At 47.0% G+C, this 23,885-nt stretch overlaps 1 protein-coding gene across 2 annotated transcripts in view; it reads right to left on the bottom strand.

Annotated features, from left to right (window-relative positions):
• Positions 1-23,885, bottom strand: part of LOC148453972 (protein Atg16l2-like) — a 68,833-nt gene that overhangs the window by 24,830 nt on the left and 20,118 nt on the right. Inside the window, exons 3-9 of one of the 2 annotated variants that reach the window (XM_088461435.1) lie at positions 14,362-14,418; positions 7,663-7,765; positions 7,331-7,436; positions 6,614-6,684; positions 5,112-5,180; positions 4,859-4,979; positions 4,379-4,484 (exon numbers count right to left, since the gene is read on the bottom strand). In XM_088461435.1, coding sequence (XP_088317561.1) covers positions 4,379-4,484; positions 4,859-4,979; positions 5,112-5,180; positions 6,614-6,684; positions 7,331-7,436; positions 7,663-7,765; positions 14,362-14,408 — 623 coding nt within the window. In that variant the 5' untranslated portion in view covers positions 14,409-14,418. Of the gene's footprint in view, positions 1-4,378; positions 4,485-4,858; positions 4,980-5,111; positions 5,181-6,613; positions 6,685-7,330; positions 7,437-7,662; positions 7,766-10,584; positions 10,613-14,361; positions 14,419-23,885 lie in introns of those variants that run through there. The other variant, XM_088461436.1, reaches the window with a different exon arrangement.

Here is a 23,885-nt window from a genome sequence, read left to right as displayed (position 1 = left end):
AGATATCTGTCAGTGAGTCATCCTGCCACATCTCTGAGCAGGGAAAATTGACGATATCGTCCAAGTTGTCCTGCATGTATGGATGATGAAAGATCTCTTTATCGTCCATGCGGGAACGTGCGTCGTTGGTCAAACGTTCACTGCCTAAAATAGAACGATATGAACGATATATCATTCACCGATATCATTATCATTCAGGGAAATCGTCCCGTGTGTATGCAGCATTAGACTGTGAAACAAGATAAATTTAAAAAAAATATATCTTATTTTCCATACCATGTCAAACGGTAGTAACAGTGTGTTTCTGAGTCTTAAGCTGCATACACACACAACGATTTTGTAAATGAACGATGTTAGTAAACGATTTTAGTTCATTTTTTCAACGGAAAAATTAACGAAAATTGTTTATTAAAATCGTTCATTTACTAAATGTAATGAACGATTTATTTGAACTACAAACGATTTTTGCATGTTCCCTTACTGAAAATCGTTGAGTTGGTCAGTCTGACTGCATTACAAACTATTATTATTTTAGTAACAATTTCTTATATAGCGCAGCATATTCCGTTGCGCTTTACAATTGGAAACATTTATAGAACAAAACAGGGTAATAACAGACAGACACAGAGGTCAGAGGGCCCTGCTCGCAAGCTTACAAACTACAAACGTGAACGCGCATGAATGATAATCATTCATCGTTTTAACTTAGAAAGTGAACGATTTTTTCAACGATTGAATGATAAACGATATCGTTAACGATAATCGTTCATAAAATCGTTGTGTGCCTATGCACCTTAAGGGGTAAATTTACGAAGAATCGAGTTTGGTCAAGTTTTTTAGTTTTTAAAAACAACTCGCAAATTTACTAAGAAGTGACTTTAGGTGAAAGTGAGTTTTTCGCTGGTGAAGCAGATCGAGTTTTTTCCTCCAAATTGCGAGTTTAGAGGAGAGTTTAAGGAGAGTTTAGATGAGATTACTCACCCGAGATTGCACATATCAGTGAGATATGTATAAGCTGCTTGTCTGTTAAGACCTCTAAAAAAAAAAAAAAAGGGTTAAATAATATAAAAAAAAATGACATAGGGTCCCCCCCTAAAGCTTAACCAGCCCCGGACTTGCCAGCCTGTCCCGATACTTACAATTACGGGGAACATAATTAGGATTCCACCGTAAATAAGGTACCAGCACCAGGCTGCAGGCTTTAATTATAGGGGGTAAAAATTTGTGTGGGGGTACCCCTATAATTATAACCAGCACTGGACCCTTTCTAGCGGGGGACTGATGCCACAGCCAGGGGAGCGCATTCACCGGGCCCCCCAGCCACAGCATCAGCCCTGACCGCTAGTCAGTCCAGGCCGGCGATCCCTGGGGAGTTGGGAACCCCTCCAATAAAGGGGCCCCCCTCTCCAGGGCACCCCTGGCCTAGGCTGATAGCCCGGGGCTATCCCCGCTGCCCTAGGGCGGTGGGTGCCGGGTTGATAGTGTTAAGTGTGTAGTGTAAAATCAGTGGTTAAATATTGTCTTTAGTTGTGGATCTACACATCCCAGCAAGCCTCCCTCGCATGCTGGTATTTGGAGTACCACGAATACCTGCATTCAGGGCATTACGGGCCCGCTGGCACTTGTAGTTCCACAACCAAAGCAATACGTAAATAAACACAACATACACCATGAAAGTATAATTTTATTATAACATACATGCACACTCACACTCACTATCACACATACTCACCTAGCATCCGAAGTAATCCATAGGGGTACCTGTAAAAAAATCCATACTCCCCTCTCCTATGCGCAGTTCATGTCCTCTTCTCCAAGTAGGCATCAAAGGGTTAAAAAAAAAAAAAAACACAAGTGTACCCAAATCCAAATGGATTGAGTAAAGGTGTGTGTGTGTACCTTTACTCCGCGCAAATGACCGGGGCACACGTGTGCCCTGTCATTGTAGGAGCCGCCAGCCAATCAGCAGGCATCTCCGTCGGAGCAGCTCGCTGATTGGCTGTATGCGGTCAGCGTGTCTCCCCATAGACTTCTATGTAGAGAAATCTCCATTGAAGTCTATGCTGGGACCCGCTACATTGTATCATTGATTATCACAGGATATCAAGAGAATCCTGCACCAGGCAATCAATAGCTCTTATACACAATAGGGGCAATATTTTAGCTATCACTATGGATTTTAGTGTGAAGTTAAACCATAGGTGCTTATTATATATAGGTGCTGCCCATTGATTCAAAATGAGGTATACTTGTATTAAAGAAGAAAAAAGCGCATCAATTTCAAAGAGGGTGCACTCAACCCCTTCTAATACATAAAATATATTACATTTTTATTAGATATGCTTTAAAACTAGTTTTTGTACTCGGGCTAGTAAATATATGATGAAAGAGGCTAGATATTGCCTCTTCACATTATCATTTTACTGTATGAGATGCTCAAAATTAATTAGAGACTATTGCTCAAAATGAATTCAATAATACCCCATTTTTATCAATATACCCTAAGATAGGGCCTTCTGAAGCGAAATATAGATAAAATATATATTTTACTAATTACAAAGAAGTACAGGGTGATAGACAAGAAAATAATTATTTAATAAATGTGAAAAAATAATTAAAATATATTAAAAACATGGTCACGTGCTGTCTTAATTCTATATGTATATTTGGTATTAGTATAGTCGGCAAGTTGTTATTCCAGTCTATACCTACAAGACTATCTATTTGAAATTAAGTTGAGACTATTAACTCATACAAATGAGTATTATCTACAAATTGTACATTCATAGGCACAAAGTTATAAATCCTTATTGCTAGAATAAGGCCGTTGTTGTAATTCTCATTAAATACTGGTTAAACCAGCAAATGTAAATATCGATAACTAGACCTTTTTGTTCGGATCAACTATCCACATTGTGTAGGAGCTATTTGCTCATGTAAAGGATCTTTTCCACAGTTAATACAAACATGAACAGTGTTACTTATTTCTGTAACAATTCAGATAAAGAAACATTTGTTGCAATTTTCACTAAACACACAAACCAGGTAAATTGTTCTAATCCCCGATATATAGGAATAAACTGTTTCTGCAGCAATTTATCTTTGCTTTTTAATTTCTATTCTCTCATTTGAGTGTGAGATTGTATCTTGTAGTTATTCTCCTGATCTTGTTCTTCCTGTGTTCTCACAATTTAATTGGGCAATAATACTGTCAGTGCTTTAATGACAGATCAACACGGCTGTATATATAGCTAATGTGCCAGCTTTAAACAATCTCAATGCTTTCTGCCTGTAATGCCGGAATGTAACAATGTTTGTTTAAAACAAAGCCTAGGGCGGTGGGTGCCGGGTTGATAGTGTTAGTGTGTAGTGTAAAATCAATGGTTAAATATTGTGCCGGGGATAGCCCCAGGCTATCAGCCTAGGCCAGGGGTGCCCTGGAGAGGGAGACCCCTTTATTGGAGGTGTCCGAAACTCCCCAGGGGCCTGGGCTGACTAGCGGTCAGGGCTGATGCTGCGGCTGTGGGACCCGGTGAAAGGGCACCCCTGGCTGTGGCATCAGTCCCCCGCTAGATAGGGTCTGGAGCTGGTTTTAAATATACGGGGGACCTCACGCCATTTTTTCTCTCCGTATATTTAAAACCAGGTCTGGCCCTGCAGCCTGGTGCTGGTTTTTAAATTACGGTGGATACCTATTCATTTTGTTCCCCATAATTTTAAGAACCAGGACTGGCTGGCAAGTCTGGGGCTGGTTATGCTTTTGGGGGGTCCCTATGTCATTTTTTTTCTTTAAATAAAAACACTTTATATTAGGTATACAGGCAGAAACATACACAAATCACACTGATCTGCGCGTGTTTCTGCCAAACTCGCAGCTCAGGAGATGGTCTATTTGAAGCTTCTATTTCACAGTGAGTTTGCTACAATCTCACACGAGATTGGAAACTCGATTCTTAGTAAATTTGCGAGTTGCTTCTTTTTCATCTAAAGTGCTTCCTATTGTGGCCGATGGTGAGTTTTATCAGTGAAAAAGAGAACTCGCTTCTAAACTCACTCCAGGTTGTCTTTAGTAAATTTGCGAGATGAAAAAAATGGCAAAACTCACGTGAGAATGCGATCTCACCAAAACTCACACAAACTCGACTCCTTAAATATATCATTTCAGTGCTATTACAATTATCAGGAGAAATTACAATACGCTGTACGACCCAACATAAGGAATTATGGGGGGGAATATGTTTGAGTGGAGTAATCCTTTAAATGTCTCGGCAAGACTCAAGCAAGTGGAGAAACTAGGAAACTGCGGTGAGAAGCTGAGTTTGGCAGTGACATTTGTAACTGAATAAATGGCGACAGGCTGTGCCCGCGGTTACGTTACCGGCTGTCCCAGAACCGAATCTTCTTGTCATGGTGAGCGCTGATCACACAGGAGTCTAAACACACGACGTCGCTGCAGTATGACGAGACCGGGATACACCTGATACCTGCACATACAAGAGCAAAGCAAACACGTACAAAATACATTTATAAAATCCTGTATATGTAAAACCCGCTATAAATATGGCGCAATTGTAACTTTTTTTTTTTTTACTGGTGCTGAATTTCTAGCAAGCGCCGTCTGCGTAAGTTACGTAACTATCAGTGATCAGTATGGACTGGAGACCACACAGAGAGGGGTCATCTACACAAGTCCTAAGGGCTCGGGACGCCATTGATGGACACGTTATTGCGGCATTTGTACATAGATGTTGACAGTGAGACGCCATTTTGCTGCACTCGCATCTTACTCTAAGTAAAGACCGCACGTGACAGCGGAGTCTATTCTGGAATGGCCGCGGCCGACGCCAATGGCACTTACAGGCTCCCCTCTGAAGGTCCCACTCCCTCACCGTCCTGTCCATGCTGCAGGTCACCACCTGATATGCCGTCATCTTAAACCTGGCTGCGGTGACCTTCCCTTTGTGCCCAGTCAGAGACTCCTGTAGAGAAAGAGGGGAAGAGCGCACGTGACTCGCTGATACCAAACGCTTTATCCTTTCTCTAACAGCAGCCGTCCTTCCTGCCGCACTGCACCCCCTGCTGGGAGGAGGCTGACATTACAAGAGACTTACCTTGGATTTACTGCCCAGTCTCCAGAGATGAGCGGATTCATCGTACGATGACGCCAGGACCTGCAGACCCTACAAATCAGCAGACAATACAAAGACTGTGACCTGCAGTGGTGGCATCTTCTCGCTCTCAGCTGTCTGTGGCTGTACATTAGGTCGCAGCACGGAGCAGACACAGAATAACTGCACCGACTGACCTACTTTTACTGTATATATCACTGTGTGTGCTCATCTCCTCCCTGATCTCCCTCATTGCCTCTTCTCTCACATGCTCAGCTGTCTCTCTGCCATCTCATCATGGGGGTCCCAAACTCACCACCACCAAAACAGAGGTCATTGTCTGCCATCCCTCTTCTCTCCTGCCTCAGGTACTGTGACCTCCTCCTGTCTGGCCCCCTCTCACCTGCTATTCCCCACTTCATTCCATCCTCAATGCCCCTGATATTCCTCTCTGGCTGCTCTGCACCTGCGCTACCTCCCTGCCCCCCACAGAATACAATTCAATCTCCTCATCCACAACCTACGAAGCCTTAATAAGCTACCACCCATCCTCTCCAAACTCCTCTCATTCTACGCTCTCTGCTCTGCCAATAACCGGTCCCTCACTGATAACCACGTCCTATTCCTGCCTCCTACACCTCTCCCTATGCCGCTCCACACATACGTCCTATAAGAGCCACCCCCGACCTCCAAGGCTTCAAATGCTCATTACAAACCTACCTGGTCACCAAAGCCTGCCAGCCCTCCTCCTAACCCCTCCTCCACTGGTCCACCCATGCTTCATCTACAGCCTCACTCATCTCTCAGCCCCGCCCCTCTAGATTGTACGATCTCACGAGCAGGGCCCTCCTTCCCTGGTCATTCATGGGTGCATCCCTGCCCATTACCCCTGTGTATTCTCTAGGTCACCCATTACATTTTATACTATATTGTGCTAGTCTGTTCTCCTGTTGTTCCCGCACACTGGCTCTCCCTTCTGTGTCACCCTGGCCTGTCTGCCCCTCCCCTAGAGATTGTCAGCTGTGACGAGCAGGGCCCTCTTCCCTCATGAGCTCTCATTTTCCTTACTACCATCATCTCCTCCCCCATATGCATACATATTTATTTATCACCTCGCATTTTCAGATTGGTTTGCGTCCTGCTTTATCTGTACTGTCATTTTAATGCAATTTCTATGGTGTTATCTTTGCACTGTGTCTGTATATGCACTTTGTAAGGCGCATCGTGGTGTCCTAAATAATAATAATCAAAATTTGATAACCTATAAATAATTATACATATGGTAAGTGGACAGCAAGAAGGGGCTATAGGAGAAATTACATTAAAAGCGAAAAAGTTTCTCACTAAATATCTATATAAAACATCCAAATAATCATAAATTCACAGAAAATGCAGATAAAAAGAATTACTAAAAAACAAGTTCCTCTGTCACCCCCTACAGGATATCTCTGGCATTACACCAATACAGGTCATGAGTTGGATTTGTGCATAATTATCACACATACCAAGGGGTCAAATTCAATACTAGTAATCCCACCGTTACTTCCTTCCAGCACCTGCTGTCTCTGGAGCCGCGCTGTACAGGGACAAAGGAATACGTCACATTATACAATCCCCGTATGACTGGTGAGGTCAGTGTTACCTACATACTCACTTATTTTTAATTAATAACATTTTCTGTCAGCTTTCCTGTTCAGCAAAGCTTACAATCTAGTTCTGTCACCTTGTTAAGTAGCGGCATTCACAGCTGGTAGTCAGGAAGTCTCGTGTGACCCTTATAACTTATGTAATAATAAAAAATTTTTTTATAATTAATCACAAAAGAGAAGCCGCATGCCCTTAGAAAAGGCACTAAATGCCAATAAAACCCCCTACTCACCCAAAATACCTCTTACACCTCCCTCCTTCCCAAAAACACACCCCACCCCCCAAATCAGCAAAGAGAAGGAGCTGGGGCTGCTGGCCACATGCCACCTCCAGGCCGCCTGCTACCCATCACTGGCTTACAGCAATCCCTATCAGTGCCCAGTTTATATCCAACTCACTGAGGTCTGAACGGCCGTATAATGCTTCCTGTGGCAGGGTCTGTAGGGTGTGAATGGATATCACACAATACCCCTAATAGGCGACTGATCTGTATCTAAGCAGATGAATATTATACTGACCCCCTGTCACTTAATAAGCTCCCTTAGAGACTGTCCAATAGGAATCGAGACTCTCACCTCCAACTATGTCCCAAATCTTCACCACCCTGTCTGCGCCCCCGGTAGCCACTATCCTGGAGTTCGGGCTGAACTTGACAGCGTGGATCTCGGATTCATGTATCTCCTGTAGCAACGGGAAACGGTTACTGTAACACGTCCTGATCATTAATCATCTTTATAACGCACTGATGACACATAGGCCTTGTATGAACTCCCGTAACAGCCTTAGTACATCTAATAACCATCACAGATCAGGACGGTCATACACAGCACCCCAGGGTGCCTGACTAACAGCCCCCAGCCAGTGTATGTGGATCACATTACAGAGACATAACCACGCAGCCGCCCACCTCACTGTACAGGGATCTGCTGGGCGGACAGCAGAACACACACACCGAGGACCGGTGAGTCCATTCCATCTCCACGCAGCTCTTGGTTGGTTCTCTCCTGAAACTTAAACAGAGCAAAGGTTTCACCAAATGTTATTTTGTTACAGAAATTTATTGCAAGGGAAAAGTGTGTAACAAGTTTTTCTTCAGAAAATTACTCCACAGTTAATAAGACGTGTGCAATGTCCCTTCAACTTAAGACTCTCTGAATTCCTTAACCCCTTACCTGGCCAAGCCGAGCTTTCCCTGACAGTGTCACATCTGATGCCACCGTGTCAGAAACGCCCACCGGCGGCCGCTGAAAGCGATCATCCAGCAGCCACCGGGCTCAGGACGCATTGCCGGCACCTCAGCATCCCCCCTAATGCCCCGCACCTCCCTCCTCAGTTCCCGAGCAAAACAAAGGGCAACCCAGCCACGGCTGCAGGAAGACAGTATACCTGCAGCCCAACTGCACTGGGCTCAGGACAGCCATGATCAGCGAATCCCGAAGATCGCACACAGCATGGGGATCTCGGCTCCCTGCAGCTGTGCCTCCCCCCCAGTCACTCCACCCCTCCCAGGCAGAGTGCCGCAGGAGTCATGGGCGATCCTCAGGGTCGCAACCCCTGCTGCTGGTTTCTCTTCTGCAAGTCCTGCAAGAAGCAGGTTTATAAAGTTAAAAAAAGCTAACAAACATATTTTTATATATTTATATTAATACAGTAAACAACTTTTTTTTTTTTTTAACTGTATAAAACATTTTTTCCAAGTATGTCCCTAAAACTTTTGTTAAATTATCAAATAATGTATATAGCTTTATCATTTTCATTTAGTTAAATGTTATGGCCAAATCAGAGTATATGTTAAAAAAAAATTATAATAAATTATCAGGTTTAAATAGCCATTTACATAATTTTATAATAATAATACAAATTTAAAAAAAATCTACAATTTTGGAGAAATTTTTGGAAAAAAATTAGCTGATTACATGGTTAAGTAATAGTCATGGAATTTCTATAAAAATAATGTTAATATCAATTACAAAAAGTGATTTATTTTCTTTTCTTAAAATGGAAAAATATATAGTAACTTTAAAATGAAAGGACAATCTGAACATTGTTTAAAACGTAAAAACTTTTCGTTTCCATATAATATAAAAAAAAAAAAATATATATATATATATATATATATATATATATATATATATATTTATATATTCAACTGTATCCGGCACTCCTGACGATATAGGCAAATGCTCCGGGTGCCCTCCTACGGCTGAAAACCCATCCACATGATACCACTGTAGGCGGCACTCTGGAGACTGTAGTTATGGTATATATAAAAGTCCTTTAATATGCCGACGTTTCGGGAGTCACCCCGTCATCAGGGACAAGATACAGACATATTACAAACAACATACATATATACATACACCAATCAATAACATGGACACATAATCACACTCACCTGGAGGACGCCAGTGCCGACCGCCCTCCGGAGCGCGCTGAGACCATGCTGCGCATCCGTATGACGTCAACACACCGCGCCTGCAGTGTGAGTGGACCACTGACGGCTGTACATGGTCTCAGCGCGCTCCATTAAAATGTTGGGCATTCAAGATTTCAAATAATACTAATAACACTGAACATCATTTTTGGTTTGGTTTCTAACAATTCTATTATATGACTTAATTTTTGTCTAAAAAGCAGCGTACAGATGTTACCACAAATACCTATAACCCCATTTGGAGCGCCAAGGACTTTGCAACTTAGTCGCACCAAGCTTCCCACCCCTATGGCGCAAAAACGTTAGAACACCACATCTGAATTTTCCAGAAAATGCTAAAAAAAAAACCATCATCTCGATTCACATTTGCAGCATCTTTAATAGAATAACTGGTTTCCCCCAAAAAGTGTGGACAATGGTTTCAAATACTTTCTATTAACTAATAGTTATTGTTGGAGATTCACAGATGGTGAATATTTAGGACTCGAATCAGACCGGGACGCTAAGCTGCGCTCTCACGCAGCCAAAAGGGGCCGGGTATGCAAATACCGCGATCGCACTTAATGGCTTAAGGACGCCCTCAACTGACTGCAGCGAGCGCACGCCGGAATATAAAAACACCCACCTTTCTTTCTCAGTACACGTCATCTCCAAGAAGTGTCTGATTAATCGGTTACATCGAGAGCCATCGGACCTGCACGCAGCGCTTGAGGTAGACCCTACCCCACCCCAAGCACTTCGATCATTGCTGGCTGAAAATCAACCAATCAACAATCATGCATCTTTGCTAATTATGAACACCCATAAAACTCTGTTTAGACGCCCAGACACGCCTGCGTTCGCACATCCACTCCCCCGTTCACAAACACCTTCCCATTACCACCCACAAATGGCACTGTCACTCAAATTAGCCTCCAGTCTGTGTAGTACGAGCGCACAAATTCCGAGCGCAGTGAGTGACTTGCGCATGCGCATATTGACGCATGCGCAAACGTGCGATTATCGGCCATAGCGTGCGTTCGTGGCTTATAGTCTGGGTCTGAATCAGGTCCTTTATCTCTCTGCTCCGTCTCAGGACAAACTAAATCCTTAGAGATCACAGTCAGTTAGTAGCATAGTCGGGTCCCTGCCCGCATGAGTTACCCGCTGATGGCCCCGCTGGTGCCACTGAGCGAGCCTGCATTTTACTTATAATTAACACAGTAATATTTGCAGCGCGTATCCTGCCCTCACACCACACGAGCACTCGTACAATATACAAACATTATGCACGAAAGCCAGAGATCCCCCAAGTGCTGGATGTGGGGGGTATTATATGATTGCACAAATGGCCGGTGAGACTGCCTGCAAACACTTCCCACATGCTGAATTAATTAGGATTTTTGGTCAGCTTACCGTTGAATCCTTTTCTCTTAACCAGGCAGGGGAACACAGGACCATGGGATTGTAGGTTGGGGCTGGAGCAGGAACTTAAAGAAATGTAGCTTTAAAACCCAAGCTCCTCCCCCCCTGCAATCCCACAATTCCAGTACATCTTTAAAAAAAGAGTCCGGAGAGGACTAGCAGGAACCCGGGGAAACGGTTTAGAACAGCCAAACAAACCAGAAGGGAAAAGACCGTTCAAGACCCAAACACCTCGCACGACTGTGCGTGAGGGAGGGATCGCAGTGTTCCCCAGCCTGCGTAAGAGAAAAGGATTCAACGGTGAGTTGACAAAAAAATCCTATTTTCTCTTGCAGCAAGGCTGGGGAATACTGGACCATGGGACGTTAAAAAGTCGCCCCCCCGGGGAGGGAACGCTCAGGCTGCCTGACCGGAGGACTGTACGCCCATAGTGGGTGTCGCCGGAGGCAAAAACGATGAAACTTAAATATGAGCAAACGTACAAACAGGAGACTAGAGAGCCACACGACGGACCTGTGCTGCTGTAGTCCTGCATCACGCTGCCCATAAGAGGGCCGCCTCCCTAGCTGACACCCGGTCTGGTGGCGGTCACCCATGACTGAGCGGATTCAATGCGCAAGGATCTGCTGGAGTAGCCGGCCGACTATGGTCTCATGCGTCAGAAAAAAACCCGCAGAGAACAGTGCAACGTGGCAAAGATGACGTGTCCAAGGAAATCTGCAGAGCTTCGCCCAATTGGCAGAGTCAGATCATCCCAGTCCTGGGAATTCGCTGAAGGAGAACAAACTGGGAGGACAAAATGCTGTGCAAGTCCAAGTCCAAAGCAAGTGTCGGCGGGAACATAAAACTTGTACGGAGAAACCACACAGTCGTCATGGAAGAACAAGAAAAGGTGGTTTGTCAAAGCCAAACACTGAACTATGCTGCCGAGGGAAGGCAATAGCCCTCGGGAAGACAATCTTCCAAGTAACTAACCGAAGAGCCATTTAATTCAACAATGCCAATGGAGCCTGGGTGAGAGCCGATAAGACTAGATTAAGATTCCATGGCTCCATCTGCCGATGAAACGGTGGCTAAATACGCTGCACACCTTGTAAAAACGGTTTGGAAAAGCAGAGCCAAACGCTGCTGGAAAGAAAATGAAAGGGCCAAAGCATGTGTTGTCCCAAATCTAAGCCGTCAACCGGCCTCCAAACCCTCCAGAAGGAAGGCCAGGAATGTGAGAGGCGCAACACGTAACGGGGACACCACCAGAGGTAGAGTTTCCAAACCCAGAGGTAAGGTCGAGCTGGACACGGAGTTAGGGCTCGCAGCCTAGTACAGACCACAAGAGAAAAACCTGTAGCTTTCTCAATCTCAGAAGTCCCTTCGCGAAAACTAACCAAGGAAAGTGTCCTTGTAGGAACGGGCCAAGTCGCAGCAGGTCTGGACGAAGTGGGAGATGCCACCCTGGACCTACCGACCTTGGAAGAAAGTCCCCGTACCATGACTAGTGTAGCCAGTCTGGAGCCACCAGGATTACCCTCACTCGGGAAGCCTCAATGCCCCTGGAGACCTGAGGGAACAGTGTGGATGGTGGAAACTGATGCTTTGGAGGAAACATTCCTCAGAACAGTCAAGGCAGCCACTTGTGGAAGCTAGCTGATACCCGGACCACATACCAACCTGTGGAGCCTCGCGAATGTGCAGAGAGGTCTTCCTACTGTTTGAAAAAGCCTCACGCCCGAACGGCAGGCAGACCACTGGAGGGAGAGCCCACTGGCCTGGGAGAAAACTGAGGAAGTCCACTGTCCCCTTCCTGGTAATGACCACTGCTGAGAGAGACGGGACAAAGGACCACCCAGAAAGACTCCAACATCGTCGCCGCATTCTCGTGCATGCCGGAGTATGTACATATGCTATCGCCGGGTCATTTGTCCAACCGACTGCGACCAGCCAGCCAGTGAGAACAGACAGGGCCCCCCAATAGAGCCAGCATGATGGCTTGCAGCTCGAGTCCATCGAACAGCCGAGCCGTCGTGGACGGTGAACCAAGGCCCCGATGCCGAAAAGCAAATTCACGGCACCTCAGCCCAGGAGAGTCACGGTCGAGGTCACAATGAACCAATACGGAAGGACCAAGAATAGGACCCGAAGGAGAAGAACAGTAACCCATCAGCCATGGAGAGTGACGGGTGCTGTCGAGTAGGTCGGGAACTGAGACGAGAGGGATGCCAAGCAACCCTTTCAAGCATGGATAAGTATCCACTGGGACTCACGTGAGAAGAACCTGGACCACTGAGTGGTCCCCAAATGGAGACCAGCAACCAAATGTTCCACAAGGTTGGCAGACGAGGCACTGACCGAGCCTTGGACCAAGGTCGGTAGGGTCCATTCCCTGTCCGCTGCAAGAAAAACACAGCTGGAGAGAGGTGTCACCCCCAGAACTGAATAGACCATGCCAAGTTGGAATACCGCACTGATCCGAACATATGTGAAACAAGCGACCCAAAAGGTCCGCAACTGTGAAGCTGAGATATCCATCACAAACAGACCCTGAATTGTGATCCGTTCTGTGCGCACCATGCGCGGCAGCACCAGCTGTATTTTGTTGCAAACACACAGAGCCTGGGCCCAGAATAGACAGGGGACTGAGACGATTATCCACTGAAGTATAACGACCTGCCCAAAACTGAACCTCTAGCGAGGATTTGTTGTCCTCCGAAGTGGATGCCTGATCTGAGGGAGTGTATGCCAACTGAACTACCCACCCCCTGGTGCTCAATGCACGAGTAGACCAGAGCGGTCGGAATGAGCCATCCGGCATTCGAACAAGGAAGGAGATAGAAGCCCCATTTCCATACCTGTGGTGGAACTGAAGCAGAAAGAGGAGTGGAATGATAGCACATATATATGTATACACACACACACACACACACATACACACACACACACACACAATAATATACTTAGCCTTCCCAGAGGAGGGGAGGGGAGGAAAGAACTGCACCAGCCGTGATCCCAGCCTGCCTGGTCTATAAGCCCTCAGGAGTACAGCGGCCATCCTCCTCGTAGCAGCAGACAGTCTGTAGTTACTGCTGCTGGCATGTGCAGGGGAGGCCGGCAGCTACAGGCTCCGCCCCTGATCCATGGCTGCGCTCCATCTCTGCCTCAAGTGCTACTCCCCTGCTTGGGGAAAGCACTTGGTATGCTCTGCCTGAGCTGCCTGTAAGGTGCGCACTTCCGTAATGGAGTTGCCCTCATCAAATCCAGCAAGCCCTGCCGTCCAGCACCCTCTAAGAGGGAACGAGCGCACACTGTCCCCCTCTGAGAGACCGGTCCAGGTGGTCTCTCAAAGACCGGAGTGCTCCGTGGGGGGTCCCGCCGATGCTCACCCCCCCCCTGCAGCTGCATATCGGCGAGCTGTTCCTCAGCTCCCGCAGCCCCCCGCACTCACGCAGCGCACAGCTCCTCAATTACAAATAAAAAATAAAAGTTTTACAATGTAAACAAAAACATGGCTACCTACAAGGGCTGCATAGCCCATCAGAAACGTGCCCTACTCCTCAGGCACTTAAAGACGACTGGAATTGTGGGATTGCAGGGGGGAGGAGCTTAGGGTTTTAAAGCTACATTTCATTAAGTGCCAGATCCAGCCCCAACCGACAATCCCATGGTCCAGTGTTCCCCAGCCTTGCTGCAAGAGATACAAAGATACGATTAGCAAAAGTACACAAAAAAAACAAAAAAACAAACATATACATATATATATATTTATTTTGTACTCACTCGAAGAAACTTTTTATTCTGTCCATTAGTTTGGAGGAAACGATCATGGACTGAGATCTGAAACACAAAGCACGACGGTGAGAGGAGACGACAACCGACAGACGCTCCTAAGCCGCACAATGTCTCCATCATACTAACAGCTGCCCGTTACCTGTACAACAAGGAAAAGCAATATATTAATACACTTTAGTATGGGACATTAATTAAAATAGTTCTCATCTATCCTGCTATACATCATTATCCCCCATACTGCTATACATCATTATCCCCCATACTGCTATACATCATTATCCCCCATACTGCTGTACATCATTATCCCCCATACTGCTATACATCATTATCCCCCATACTGCTATACATCATTATCCCCCATACTGCTGTACATCATTATCCCCCATACTGCTGTACATCATTATCCCCCATACTGCTGTACATCATTATCCCCCATACTGCTGTACATCATTATCCCCCATACTGCTGTACATCATTATCCCCCATACTGCTGTACATCATTATCACCCATACTGCTGTACATCATTATCCCCCATACTGCTGTACATCATTATCCCCCATACTGCTGTACATCATTATCCCCCATACTGCTGTACATCATTATCCCCCATACTGCTGTACATCATTATCACCCATACTGGTATACATCATTATCCCCCATACTGCTATACATCATTATCCCCCATACTTCTGTACATCATTATCCCCCATACTGCTGTACATCATTATCCCCCATACTGCTGTACATCATTATTCCCCCATACTGGTATACATCATTATCCCCCATACTGCTATACATCATTATCCCCCATACTTCTGTACATCATTATCCCCCATACTGGTATACATCATTATCCCCCATACTGGTATACATCATTATCCCCCATACTTCTGTACATCATTATCCCCCATACTGCTGTACATCATTATCCCCCATACTGCTGTACATCATTATCCCCCATACTGCTGTACATCATTATCCCCCATACTGCTGTACATCATTATCACCCATACTGCTGTACATCATTATCCCCCATACTGCTGTACATCATTATCCCCCATACTGCTGTACATCATTATCCCCCATACTGCTGTACATCATTATCCCCCATACTGCTGTACATCATTATTCCCCCATACTGGTATACATCATTATCCCCCATACTGCTATACATCATTATCCCCCATACTTCTGTACATCATTATCCCCCATACTGGTATACATCATTATCCCCCATACTGCTATACATCATTATCCCCCATACTTCTGTACATCATTATCCCCCATACTGCTGTACATCATTATCCCCCATACTGCTGTACATCATTATCCCCCATACTGCTGTACATCATTATCCCCCATACTGCTGTACATCATTATTCCCCCATACTGGTATACATCATTATCCCCCATACTGCTATACATCATTATCCCCCATACTGCTATACATCATTATCCCCCATACTGCTATACATCATTATCCCCCATACTGCTATACATCATTATCCCCCATACTGCTATACATCATTATCCCCCATACTGCTGTACATCATTATCCCCCATACTGCTGTACATCATTATCCCCCACACCGCTATACATCATTATCCCTCATACCGCTGTACATCATTATCCCCCATACTGCTGTACATCATTATCCCTCATACTGCTGTACATCATTATCCCTCATACCGCTGTACATCATTATCCCCCATACTGCTGTACATCATTATCCCTCATACTGCTCTACATCATTATCCCCCATACTGCTGTACATCATTATACCCCATACTACCCATACTCACCTTTACAATACCCTCTTTGGAGGGAAAACAAACTTGGCTGTAATGGGGTCACAGCTCCCAGCATTTAATATGCTGGCAGAGGGGGAGATGGAGGGATAGGATGCCACAGTGCACAGAGCAAACACAAAACACATTGGGGCTGATTAGAGTTGAATGCACGTGAGAGTTTTGAGGACGGATCTTTTCCACTAAGCGCACATAACTACAAGCAATGCTGAGTCCTATAAAACTGAGTATAGATTGAGCAGTGTTGTTGCATAGATGTGTACAACTCAACATACACCAGGAGAGAACAGTAGTATGTGTGCCTGGGTTACACCAGGAGAGAACAGTAGTATATGTGCCTGGGTTACACCAGGAGAGAACAGTAGTATATGTGCCTGGGTTACACCAGGAGAGAACAGTAGTATATGTGCCTGGGTTACACCAGGAGAGAACAGTAGTATATGTGCCTGGGTTACACCAGGAGAGAACAGTAGTAGTATATGTGCCTGGGTTACACCAGGAGAGAGCAGTAATATATGCGTCTGAGTTACACCAGGAGAGAACAGTAGTATATGCGCCTGGGTTACACCAGGAGAGAACAGTAGTATATGCGCCTGGGTTACACCAGGAGAGAACAGTAATATATGTGCCTGGGTTACACCAGGAGAGAGCAGTAGTATATGTGCCTGGGTTACACCAGGAGAGAACAGTAGTGTATGTACCTGGGTTACACCAGGAGAGAACAGTAGTGTATGTGCCTGGGTTACACCAGGAGAGAACAGTAGTATATGTGCCTGGGTTACACCAGGAGAGAACAGTAGTATATGTGCCTGGGTTACACCAGGAGAGAACAGTAGTATATGCGCCTGGGTTACACCAGGAGAGAAAACAAGAGATATGGTAAGAACTTACCTTTGTTATCTCTGTTTCTACGAAGTCCATAGGGTCCACAGGATTGACCTTGGGGTATAGGTTGGGAACCAAATCCAGGCACCACGCAGTTAAAGCTTTTAGCTCCCAGGATGCACTTGGGTCCACTCTCCCTATAACCCCACCCCCAGCCAGAGGCACCTCAGTTTGTAAGTAGCCAGAGGCCGGAGGAGGAGAGAAAAAGAGAGAGAAAACTGGAACACTCAACCATACTCACAGAAATGGGAGACGGAAAACCGGTGACCAGCCACACAGCCCATATGAAGCCAGGTGCGTCAGGGCAGGCGCCATGTGGACCCTATGGACTTCGTAGAAACAGAGATAACAAAGGTAAGTTCTTACCATATCTCTTGTTTTCTACTTCAGGGTCCATAGGGGGTCCACAGGGTTGACCTTGGGGATGTCCCAAAGCAGTTCAACTAAGGGTGGGGACGCTCCTGTGCTGAGAGGAGAATCCGTCGCCAAAAAGGAACCATCCTGAGAGGCAAAGGAAACCAATGCCTAGAACCTTAAAAAAAAAGGTGTGGACAGAAGACCACATGGCAACACAGCCAAGGTGCCACAGCGAGCCGCCCACGAGGGTTACATGGCCCGAGAAAAAACAAGCATCAACAACTGAAAGGCCTACCCAAGGGAGGCCCCTGAAGAAGACATACGAGGCCATCCAGTCAACATCTGGCTATAGGCCGGCCACCCTTTCCTGTTAAAACCAGAAATCCCAGACCACCAATAAGGAGTCCGATTTCCGTAAGGAACCTGAACGGATCACATAAATCCACAGAGGCCGGACCACAGTCAATGAGGCCACACCAGCCGAGAGGACTGGGGACTGAATGGCCGTACCGTAAGTTCCAGAATAATATGGAACCTAAAAATCACTAAGAAGAAACACAGGGTGAGAGCAACTCACACCCTGACATGATGCCCTCCAGAAGAGGGAGCCACATGAGAACGCTCCCAATTCCGACACTCACCTGGGTGATATAAACACCCTGAGAGAAAGAGAGAGCCTAAGCAATAGACCATGTAATGGCTATCACAACCAGCGGTTCCATAGACCGTCCCCGGAGGGAACGAAGTAGCACTACTAACTCCCAAGGAGTCCCTAGGGAGGACAAATGGAGGAATAATCCAGAAAACACTCCAAAGGATGAACTGGATACCAGAGCGGAGCAATTCCACATCTTAATCATACTGACAGTGTAGAGATCCGCACTGACAGGAAGGCCAGGCCGAGGGTGCAACCCAAGCCAGCCGGAAGAAAGCCAGAATATCAGGAAATCCTGGACACCGGAGGATTGTATCGACAGGTACAATACCATAAAAATTATGGCTGCCACAGTCTGTGGTAGGTCCCAGCAAAAGCTGATCCATGTGCTCTAATCATTCCAACGATTACAAAGCCAGGGAAGCCGTAAGACCACTGAAGGGGACGCAGTCAAAGACAAGCGACCCAGGTCCCAGGCAAAACCAAGGACCCGGAGACAACAGGTCCGGGCAGTGAAGCAGCAGGAATGGAGTATCGATGGAGAGACTCCGAAAATCCAAGTACCTCTGACATCTGGGGCAATCAGGAACCACCAGCAGGAAAGCATCTCCGTCTCGATTGAAACACTTCCCACGAGGAAGAAGGGAGACCGGAGAACACAGGTACTCAAATTGGAAGGTCCACTTCACCGACAAAGAGTCACTGAAGGTTGCTTCAGATTCCCCAGAGTTGGACTGTAACACCATAGTGTGATAAAGTCAGAAGGCCAGGAGGGTCACCTCAGGGGGGGCCCCCCTGCTCACCAGGAGATGAAACCTCTCTTGGGGAAGAGACTAGTCCCCGGGATGCACTTCGTGACGGCTGAGGACTTAATATGAACGCTGCCGAGATGGTCGGGAGGAGACCCTCGGACTATGTCCGAATGTGCGACATACCTGTCATTGCCACCCAACGAACAGTGTTGCTAAAAAGGAAGCCACTGCCCTGACCCTGCTGGACTGAACTTTTTCAGGTTCACCGGGAAACAAGAGTTATGCCAGAGTGAAGGCCCAAGACAGGTTAAAGTTCCAACAAGTTAATTGATAGGGTGGAATCGACAGACGTCCAACTGCACTGAAATGGATGCGAACCAGACACTGTCCGTAGATGACCATAGCCACCCGGAAAGGGACCGACTTGCATCCGGAGAGAGCATCATCGTTTGAACAGTGATCCGACAGAATAAACTCGCTCCATCTGGAGATAAGCCAATTATGGAAAGGCCTGGAATGGAACTGAGCCCATCCCACCCTTCTAAAGGCAGACACTGAATAGTGGACCATGCATCCCAGAGTGTAAAGACATATGTCGACTGCGTAGACATCCATGTACTCCTAATGGAAGAGTGGAGATGCCGTCTTACGCCATAAGAATTCTCAGATTCTGAGAATCCAGCAGGGCTCCTAGGTGAAGAATACCCAGAGAGGGATGCAGGGAGGACTTTTTCCCCGTTGACTAAACGTCTGCACCCTGAACAAGCCACGGTCATCCTGACCTGGCTGTAGAGAACCCCGGCGATCTTGCTAAGAGCAGGAGGCCGTCGAGGTACAGGAGCATTGGGATATACTGAACAGGAGAACTGTCAGAAAATCCAAAACGCTGGTAAACCCCTGTGGGGCTGAGGACAGTCCCAACAGGCAGAGTCCGAAAAATTGTAAGTGCTGTGATACAGCAAACCTCAGTCCATGCTGAGGCAAGGTCTCTGTAAGTACCCGTAGGCACGCGTCCTGGATATCTAGTGATACCATAAAGTCCCCAGGTTCCAAACATAGTATGATGGAGCCTAGGGATTGCCTCCTGAGCCGAGGTAGTTTTAGGAACTGGTTCAGGGAAGTGAGACAGAGAATAGGCCAAAGATGACCATTCAGCCACCGCACCAGAAAGAAAGCAGAACAACCAGTCCCTCGTTGCAAAGAGAGGGCGTACCCTCCTACCCACGTAGCCGCGGCAACTTGACGCTAGTACCGGGCGAACTGAGAAAATCGCCATCTTCCAGTGGTAGGCCTGTCTCGTCAGGCTGAAGAGATATCCGTAGGTTCAGAAGCAGGATCGGCTGGCAGTCCAGGCCTGCTCGGTATTGGATATGTCGGCCCTCGTAGAGGCCGACAGTCTATGAAGAAACAGACCTTTAGGCTGACCCAGAGGACAAAAAGACAACAGATTTAGTCTGTGGCCTTGTAGTGGGCATAGCTGAAGGCGGTAAACTTGTCGTTAGTAATACTGCCAATGTTACTACAATCCTGTCAAGGTCAGGACCAAACAAGATCTACCCTATAGACGGTATCTGCACCTCTGCATTCCCAGAGCGCAGCCATAGGGTATTACGGAGGATACAGTCGCAGCCGGAACTCTGAAAGTTAGGAGACTGATATCCAATATAGGCATTTCCACCTACGACAACTGCATATATTACGTGAGCGACCAAATACATTTGAACCCCAGACGTGTTGGAGGGGAAAAAACATTACAAATTCATCAGCTCAGTATGCAAGAGTATTAACCAACCATGCTATAACCATGGTAGGATGGGTAACAAGCCCTGAAAGCGAGTATACTGACTTCAGGCAGAGTTACCCCCTACGGATCCGAAGAATCCGACCACGCAGGAATGGGAGGCATCAACGTCTGAAATCAGACGAGTAACACGCCCATCCACCCCAGGAGGGACTCGTGATGACCCTCAGGGAATTTGGGACAGGAGGCCAAACACTGTTGCAATACCTCGTATCTGGCAACAGCCAGAGTCCCGCCATGCGATCCACCCGCTAGTCAGCAACAGGGAACCCGAAGGCACGCAACACTGAGGGTGTATGATACAAGTGCAGGTCAACATTCACTCTAACCAGAATGGACCTGCTACCAGCCCCAAAACAGGTAATACCTGAAATAGGCTTCCCCCCGTGTAAGAGGGAAAGAGCCCAAAACAGTATCCAGTTCACGGCAGAGCCAACTGGGAAGTAACCACAGGGCGTCAACCACGCCACTTTGCGTTTCGTAGAAAACTACATCCACCCAGGGTGGCAGTGGTAATCCCTGCAAGGGGAATGACAGACTGTTGTGGCACCAGGGGGAATTCATATTCTGCGAAAAACCCCTGCAGGAAGCGATAGTCTGTGTCACAGGGGAAGAGTGCAAGAAACTGCGAGATACCCTGAGATGAAAAGGGCAGTATGGTGAAGTAACGCCAAGTGAGGTACAACAATGGGGCCCGCCCGGCGATCCACAATTGAGAGGATCCCGAGAAAACAAACCGCCCAAGGGGGTCGTGAAAGGGGCCGGCACCAGATGACGCCACACACAGAACCCTTTATGAAGCAAATCCTCCGCACTAACACCTGCAGCACATGACTTGCAGGATAGTAAAAATGGGTGCAGTATAACGCTCTATCTCCTGGTCAAACATATCTGACCAATCTTGGCGGAAATATCAAGCAGCGCTATACTGGGCCTGACTGATGCCAAAATTAGCCGCAGGGACCCATTTTCAGCGTATGCAACACACAGTTCCAACTAAAATGTGGCAACGTGCAGCACGCAACAGTATGTGACAAACCTCACAAATATTAACGAGTATATAAATGTGAGGTCTCAGAACCACCCTAAGTACAGCTGTAGTAGGGCAGATAAAGAAAAGGGATAGATATATACTGACAGGTGAGAGAATAAAGTACAGACAGTCAGCACTAGCATAAGTCACATATAATGCAGATATACACATATATACATAAACATGTCATATAATATACTGCACTATTACACTGCATGCAACTTACCTAGATTCAGTGTCTGGGAAGGCTACAGCGCTGTGTACACTGACCTGATGGGGAGGTACGCAGGGGGACTGGACTCACTGCCATCTCCGGAGCTCTGCTGCTGCACCACAAGAAAATGGCCGCTGGAGACCTCAGAAGAAGCGTGGCCCGCGGAGGAAGCAGCTCAGCGACGCCAGACTATAGATACTGAAAGGTGCGCTGAGCTGAGGAGAGGAGCCGCTGTAACAGGGAAGGCTGCCTCCCCTGGCCGGCTATTAACCCCCGGGGCGCCGGCTCCCTGCACCGATCAGTAAGTCCCTGGTGGTCTAGTGGACACATGGGGTATGGGAGGGCCCGCCGCCACCACCTGCGCCTCCGGACTGTCCCCAGAGACCGGAGGCACAGGACTGCATATTAAATGCGCGGATCACTGCAAGCGGTGATCCGCGACCTTACCTGCTTTCCGTGGATCCGGCAGCAGTCCTGGGCGCCCGCAGAGTCCGGCTAGTACAGACTCTGGGGTCCCGCTGAGATCCCCAGATCTGTACTGGCGTCTCAGCACCGGCGGGGTGACGGAGCGGCAGCTTAGACGTCCTATGGACAGTCCGACGCTGCCGCTCTAAAAGTCCAAAGTAAAAAATAAAAAACTCTGTTCTTTGAAAAAATATATAGCTTAGGGGCTGCTAATCAGCTCCCCACTGCACTAAACGGTGACCCGACTCCGGCCAGGCACCAACTTAAACTGAGGTGTCTCTGGCTGGGGGTGGGGTTATAGGGAGAGTGGACCCAAGTGCATCCTGGGAGCTAAAAGCTTTAACTGCGTGGTGCCCGGATTTGGTTCCCAACCTATACCCCAAGGTCAACCCTGTGAACCCCCTATGGACCCTGAAGTAGAACAGTAGTATATGTGCCTGGGTTACACCAGGAGAGAACAGTAGTGTATGTGCCTGGGTTACACCAGGAGAGAATAGTAGTATATGTGCCTGGGTTACACCAGGAGAGAACAGTAGTATATGCGCCTAGGTTACACCAGGAGAGAACAGTAGTATATGCGCCTGGGTTACACCAGGAGAGAACAGTAATATATGAGCCTGGGTTACACCATGAGAGAACAGTAGTGTATGTGCCTGGGTTACACCAGGAGAGAACAGTAGTGTATGTGCCTGGGTTACACCAGGAGAGAACAGTAGTATATGTGCCTGGGTTACACCAGGAGAGAACAGTAATATATGAGCCTGGGTTACACCAGGAGAGAACAGTAGTGTATGCGCCTGGGTTACACCAGGAGAGAACAGTAGTACATGTGCCTGGGTTACACCAGGAGAGAACAGTAATATAAGTGCCTGGGTTACACCAGGAGAGAACAGTAGTATATGTGCCTGGGTTACACCAGGAGAGAACAGTAGTGTATGTGCCTGGGTTACACCAGGAGAGAACAGTAATATAACTGCCTGGGTTACACCAGGAGAGAACAGTAGTATATGTGCCTGGGTTACACCAGGAGAGAACAGTAGTGTATGTGTCTGGGATACACCAGGAGAGAACAGTAGTATATGTGCCTGGGTTACACCAGGAGAGAACAGTAGTGTATGTGCCTGGGTTACACCAGGAGAGAACAGTAGTATATGTGCCTGGGTTACACCAGGAGAGAACAGTAGTATATGTGCCTGGGTTACACCAGGAGAGAACAGTAGTGTATGTGTCTGGGATACACCAGGAGAGAACAGTAGTATATGTGCCTGGGTTACACCAGGAGAGAACAGTAGTGTATGTGTCTGGGATACACCAGGAGAGAACAGTAGTATATGCGCCTGGGTTACACCAGGAGAGAACAGTAGTGTATGTGCCTGGGTTACCCTAGGAGAGAACAGTAGTATATGTGTCTGGGTTACACCAGGAGAGAACAGTAGTATATGTGTCTGGGTTACACTAGGAGAGAACAGTAGTATATGTGTCTGGGTTACACCAGGAGAGAACAGTAGTATATGTGTCTGGGTTACACCAGGAGAGAACA

This window comes from Taudactylus pleione, unplaced genomic scaffold (genome assembly GCF_031769625.1).
Source record: "Taudactylus pleione unplaced genomic scaffold, aTauple2 ptg001047l, whole genome shotgun sequence".
NCBI classification, from domain to species: domain Eukaryota; kingdom Metazoa; phylum Chordata; class Amphibia; order Anura; family Myobatrachidae; genus Taudactylus; species Taudactylus pleione.
Note: the sequence above shows the minus strand (reverse complement) of the source record. Positions and strands in the feature narration are given on the sequence as shown.